Raw genomic sequence first — 5,711 nt, forward strand, 5'->3', positions numbered from 1 at the left:
GTGTTGCACACCAGAGGACTCCACGGGGACATATATTTGAAGCGTCTGGAGTTTAATAAACTTATTAACTACTTGACTTTAGTGTGGCCTCAACTCTGCTCACCCTGCCTTTTTAGGAGGACCATTGTGGCTACGAGGGCAGACCCTTAAGCTTGCAATCGTATTTGAGTCCCCTCAGCCACTGACAGCTACTTACACACTTTTTAATGAACAAATACATTTTTATTTGAGGTACAATTTATTTTATAGTCCATCAAAAATTGTAAGTTTAATCAGAACATAGAGTAAAATCAATGTCCTATATGCATCTCTTTTCAGTTAATTAACAGCATTATTTTGTATTTCTGAAATAACCATGATTTCTTTGCAGCTAGAGCAGCGAGCTTTGCAGATACATTTTGTAATTCAACCACACTGGAAGACACTTGACTGCAGGACATTATGTGAAGTGTCTCCTCTGTGAACCGAACCTGAGGAGAGATGAACCACTCTAGTTTTACCCAAGTTGTATGACCAATGAGCCAAGTCTAGAAGATAAGATTTCAGTCACAGGATCTCAGTGACCAGATTCCAAAGGCTAATAGCACACTTTATGCATTACCTATGGAAATAAATGAATACATTTCCCCATTTGTCTTACCAAACACAAATTGACTTGGTGTGATGAAAGCTAAGCTATATATATTTGTGTGTGTGTATGTATGTATGTATGTATGTATGTATGTATGTATGTGTGTGTGTATATATATGTATATGTATATATGTGTGTATGTATATATGTGTGTATGTATGTATATGTATGTATATGTATGTATGTGTGTGTGTGTGTGTGTGTGTGTGTATGTGTATGTGTATATATATATATATATATATATATATATATATATATATATATATATATATATAATATGAACAAATACAATCATCTGACATCTTTTAGCTACATATCTATGGATAAATAGATATGAAAAAAGAAATAAAGAAAACACACTACTGACAATCTGATGCCACTTGAAATCCACGTTTATCCCCATTTTCAGCTCGTGGTCTAACTGACTCAACTGTCGATTGGCATGACTTGTCAATTATTTGGATTTAAAACATTTGTGTACTGTTGATAATGAAATCACACAGATTTTGCCCTTTAAACGTCCCCGGCTTGGCCCACTCTTGACACCTGAAACATGGCGCACAACTTGAACTTTAACCTCGGAAATTTATTCAGCCTCGTTTATCCGTTCGACAAACTAAAAATCCATCACTCAAAATTCTCGCGATGAATGCCCCCCATATATAAGAACAGGGGGGGTGCCTCGTCCACTTGGAGGGGCGTAGGGTTTCCTTGAGGACCTTGGTCAAATTTGGAACGGGCTAAAGTTTAAAACCTGCACAAAGAAATACGCAGCCATGTCGGACGCGGTGGTTAGTTTCATGAAGGACTTTTTGGCAGGTGGCATTGCCGCTGCCATCTCCAAAACAGCTGTTGCACCCATTGAGAGAGTCAAGCTGTTGCTGCAGGTACAGTAAATAAAGCAAACGATGCCCGCGGCATGAATTAGTGTTCAATGCTTTGTGCGTAAAGTGTGCGTAATTGGTGGATCAGTGATAAACCAAACACTAAAGTGAAAACCAGGAATTTACTTCATGGAGTAGCCTAAAAAGCCACTTAGATACCCAGATGGCACTATAGTCTTGTGCGTAATGTTAAGCGGCCTTTGAGAAGTCAGAATGGAGATCCTTTTACGCACAGTTTTGTGCCATGATGGCAAAGCCTGCTGATAACTGCGTTAATAAAACAGCCATAGTACAACACAATGACGCAGTTTTTTTTATGTTTATTAAGTTAATTAGCCCCCGCTACAGCAGATGGCCACTGTGATATTTGGTGAAAGTGAATGGCTAAATTTAACTTAAAGAATGTAATCTAATACACAGTGAAGTTTCAAGTGACGGGAGTGTGCGTTTAGACTGTCGGCCACATAATTCCGTCTGTCTGAAGAATATTAAAGGTCCTTATGACAAATTTAAAACGAATGTAATTTAATTTTACCTTCAATTTAACCAACACGTCTATCTGAGTGTATTTTTTCCTCTTCTCTGACAGGTCCAGCATGCCAGCAAACAGATCACCGCTGAGATGCAGTACAAGGGTATTATGGACTGTGTGGTTAGAATCCCAAAAGAACAAGGCTTCATTTCTTTCTGGAGAGGCAACCTGGCCAACGTCATCCGTTACTTCCCCACCCAAGCTCTTAACTTTGCCTTCAAAGACAAGTACAAGAAGATCTTCCTCGGTGGCGTGGATCAAAAAACACAGTTCTGGCGTTACTTCGCTGGTAATTTGGCATCGGGCGGCGCTGCGGGTGCCACTTCGCTCTGCTTCGTCTATCCACTCGACTTCGCCAGAACGAGACTGGCTGCTGACATCGGCAAGGGCGCAGCAGAGAGAGAATTCACCGGTCTTGGAAACTGTATCGCCAAGATCTTCAAAACCGATGGCCTCAAGGGTCTTTACCTGGGATTCAATGTATCCGTACAGGGCATCATCATCTACAGAGCGGCTTACTTCGGATGCTTCGACACAGCTAAAGGTGCACGCACCTGTTCCACCTCACCTTTTAACACATACTCATTTTTACTGTGTGCTGTGTATCTTTAACGACTCCTTCATGCAGGTATGCTGCCAGACCCCAAGAACACTCACATCATTGTCAGCTGGATGATCGCCCAGACTGTCACCGCAGTAGCAGGTCTCGTCTCATACCCCTTCGACACCGTCAGACGTCGCATGATGATGCAGTCAGGACGCAAAGGAGGTGAGCATCCCTCAAGCTCGTGCAGTTATGTTTTTCTAACATGTTTTGTTTTTACATGATCATGGACATAACTGCTGTTTGTATGACCTTCTGCCATTTCTATTTCCAACAGCTGACATCATGTACAAGGGCACAATGGACTGCTGGAAGAAGATCCTTAAAGATGAGGGATCACGAGCCTTCTTCAAGGGTGCCTGGTCTAACGTGATCAGAGGCATGGGTGGCGCCTTTGTATTGGTGCTGTATGATGAGATCAAGAAGTTTACCTACTAAACTCTTCCTCCCAATCCAAGGAATTCACCCACTATCCTCAAGTCTTATTTCTTGTGATATAGTTTTAACAACTTGGTCAATTACAACGTGGGAATGTAGGCGACCCCTCCTAGACAGCAGCCATGGGAGATGGGTTGGCATATTCACCTGCTTATGTCCAAACAAATGTGTATATATCCGATTTGCTATGAGTCAGTCTTCAAGTTTGACAGGTGGTGGAGAGGACATGATGGTGCAGAAGATACATGCTGGACGGTGATGGTTTCTGAAGCAATTGTAAAGGCCCCCAAGTTTATGTTGTGACCACTATAACCCTCGTAACCCTCCTCATATACTATTTATAAAGAATAAATATTTATTCGTCTATTAAACCAGTCTTTGTTTTCATTACCTGTTAAGTTAAACAGAACACAACTTTTGACATGCCACAGTGGGAAAAGCAAATCATCAGGGTCACCTGAAACATTAGATATGCCTCAGTTCAATCCAGCATATTAGTATTTCCTCAAAACTGAAAATTTGAATAGATTTCACACACTATTTTATTTACAACTTTGCTTGTTACATGTGAGAAAATGGTCAAGTAAGCATTTTAAGAAAGAAAAATTTAGACTAAAGAATATTTGAATAAATCATTGCAAAAGCATTTTTTATTCACAAACAATGCATTGACAATATATTAAAAAGATTTAACTTTTTTGAAAACTTAATTTTATATCTAACAGATCCTAACATACAAATGCGATAAAATGGACAAACATATTCTTAGGCAACATCATCTGAAAGCAACTGCTGAATTGTTGGCAAAGTTACTGCTGCATTAAGAAGCCAAAGTTGAAATATACTGAAGCTTTCATATTAAAATAGCTTTCATATTACAATACCATATGCATATTTTCCTCAGCATTACAGAGCATAAAAATGACTTACTTTGTAATGGATACACATAAAACAATCAGTTTTCAGTCGGTTGAGAATAAGCTGACAATGACTTCCATGCCTTCCAAATTAAACCATTAATGATGAATGGATGACAAGAGACATCAATACAGTCATTTTAGTAATAATGCGGTCATCACCAGGCTGGTCGGGCTGCATTCAGTTTTTTGGATCTAGGTATAGGTGTGCTGCTGGAGTCGGCAGATGAAGCTGCTCTGGTGCTCACTGTCTTATGACCTGTTGATGCTAACAAGAAAGACATGCTCTCAGATGACAGATATCTCACTGTAGTCATTTTAGGAACATAACACAAATTTACATTTTTATTTCTGAGAATATAACTTGCTCATCTTTGAACATTTCAGCAGAAACGAACAAAATCAAACAATCAAACGAGAAAACTGGATCAGAAAAGATAAAACTGGTCACTGTCATTGAACATGCTGGATTTTTACAACTTATATATTATTTGAAATATTTTTAAAATAAGTAGTGACAAAACAAACATTACAGACATTAATAATGGTATAAGGAGATACAAATTGCAACTGTTATCAACTTATTGATAGAAAAAAGAAAATTCTTACACCAGAGCTCTCAGCTTTTGTGTTTTAGAAAAAGTATAAATGTCCTCTTTGTATTTATTAAACCTCTGCAACCATCCGGAAGCAGCAGCTCACATATGTTGTATTTGCAGCATTAGTTTAAAAGGAATGCAAACAACACCACGCTGTTTCAACATAAATGCCTAAATGATGGTAGATGTGTAACTTTGACTCCGGTATCATACTAGACATATGGGTGTTCAGATGCTTATAATGCTCCCATTAACCTACAAACAAATTTGTTTTTGAGCAACAGTCCACATCAGCCTTCCTCAAGAATTGCAGAAGCAGCTTCTTGATGCATGAAATGGCAATTGTTTGCAAAATTCCACTGCTGTGTATAGCTGAGGGCTTCGCAAGAGCAAGTATTCAGCCATCATGCATGTTAATGTAGATAAGCAAAGAGAAAAAAAACACCATAATGGTTTAACAAAGTGAAAGTCAGGAGAGCTGGACACACTTACCTAACGATGCCCTGCTGCTAACCCTCTCTTTTTTGGTGGTGGATCTATGCATGGGACATGATGCATGTCCTAAGTATTCCACCTGACGTTGGTAGTCCGCCAGCTGTTCTGAGCGACTCAGGCCTTGGGTGGGCTTGACAGACTCCAGTCTCGTTAGAAAAGCCTAGGAAAAACACCAGAACTTTCACACAATATGTACCGAAAACCACCGCAAAAACAAACCATCATGGCATACCACCTAACATTAGCGGTAGAGAGAGACCAAGGCATTTTAGGTGAAGTACTTGATGTAATTAAGTACTCAATACTAGATACTCAGTTTGTCACAGTGTTTTCAAGCTATGGAAACATCAAAGAAAAAAATGTCTAAGCAGTACACTTAAACATGGTTAAAATAAACTCAAAACTAATATGCTACAATAGTTAATGTCTGTTAAATATATATTAAACAGTATTTTATATTATTTTGTACCATGTATATAAAATCAAAGATACTTCATTTATCCCAGAGGAGGAATTCATATTTTATATACATATACACATATATATATATATACATATACACACATATATATATATATATAATATACATATACACACATACATATACAACA

General features: G+C 38.5%; 2 protein-coding genes across 2 annotated transcripts in view; one reads left to right on the forward strand and one right to left on the reverse strand.

Moving 5' to 3' along the window:
• Positions 1–1,308: 1,308 nt before the first annotated feature.
• slc25a4 (solute carrier family 25 member 4) lies at positions 1,309–3,460 on the forward strand. Its single transcript, XM_079265129.1, has 4 exons — positions 1,309–1,518; positions 2,105–2,591; positions 2,676–2,816; positions 2,929–3,460. Exons 1-4 carry the CDS (start codon positions 1,408–1,410, stop codon positions 3,087–3,089), a joined length of 900 nt encoding a protein of 299 aa, XP_079121255.1. The 5' UTR covers positions 1,309–1,407; the 3' UTR covers positions 3,090–3,460.
• A 386-nt stretch (positions 3,461–3,846) lies between these two features.
• The window catches only part of cfap97 (cilia and flagella associated protein 97), a 10,080-nt gene continuing 8,215 nt past the window's right edge, over positions 3,847–5,711 (reverse strand). Inside the window, exons 4-5 of the mRNA XM_079264904.1 lie at positions 5,098–5,260; positions 3,847–4,274 (exon numbers count right to left, since the gene is read on the reverse strand). Coding sequence (XP_079121030.1) covers positions 4,165–4,274; positions 5,098–5,260 — 273 coding nt within the window. The 3' untranslated portion in view covers positions 3,847–4,164. The remainder of the gene's footprint in view (positions 4,275–5,097; positions 5,261–5,711) is intronic.

Source organism: Telmatherina bonti, assembly GCF_933228915.1.
Source record: "Telmatherina bonti genome assembly, chromosome: 3".
NCBI lineage: Eukaryota > Metazoa > Chordata > Actinopteri > Atheriniformes > Telmatherinidae > Telmatherina > Telmatherina bonti.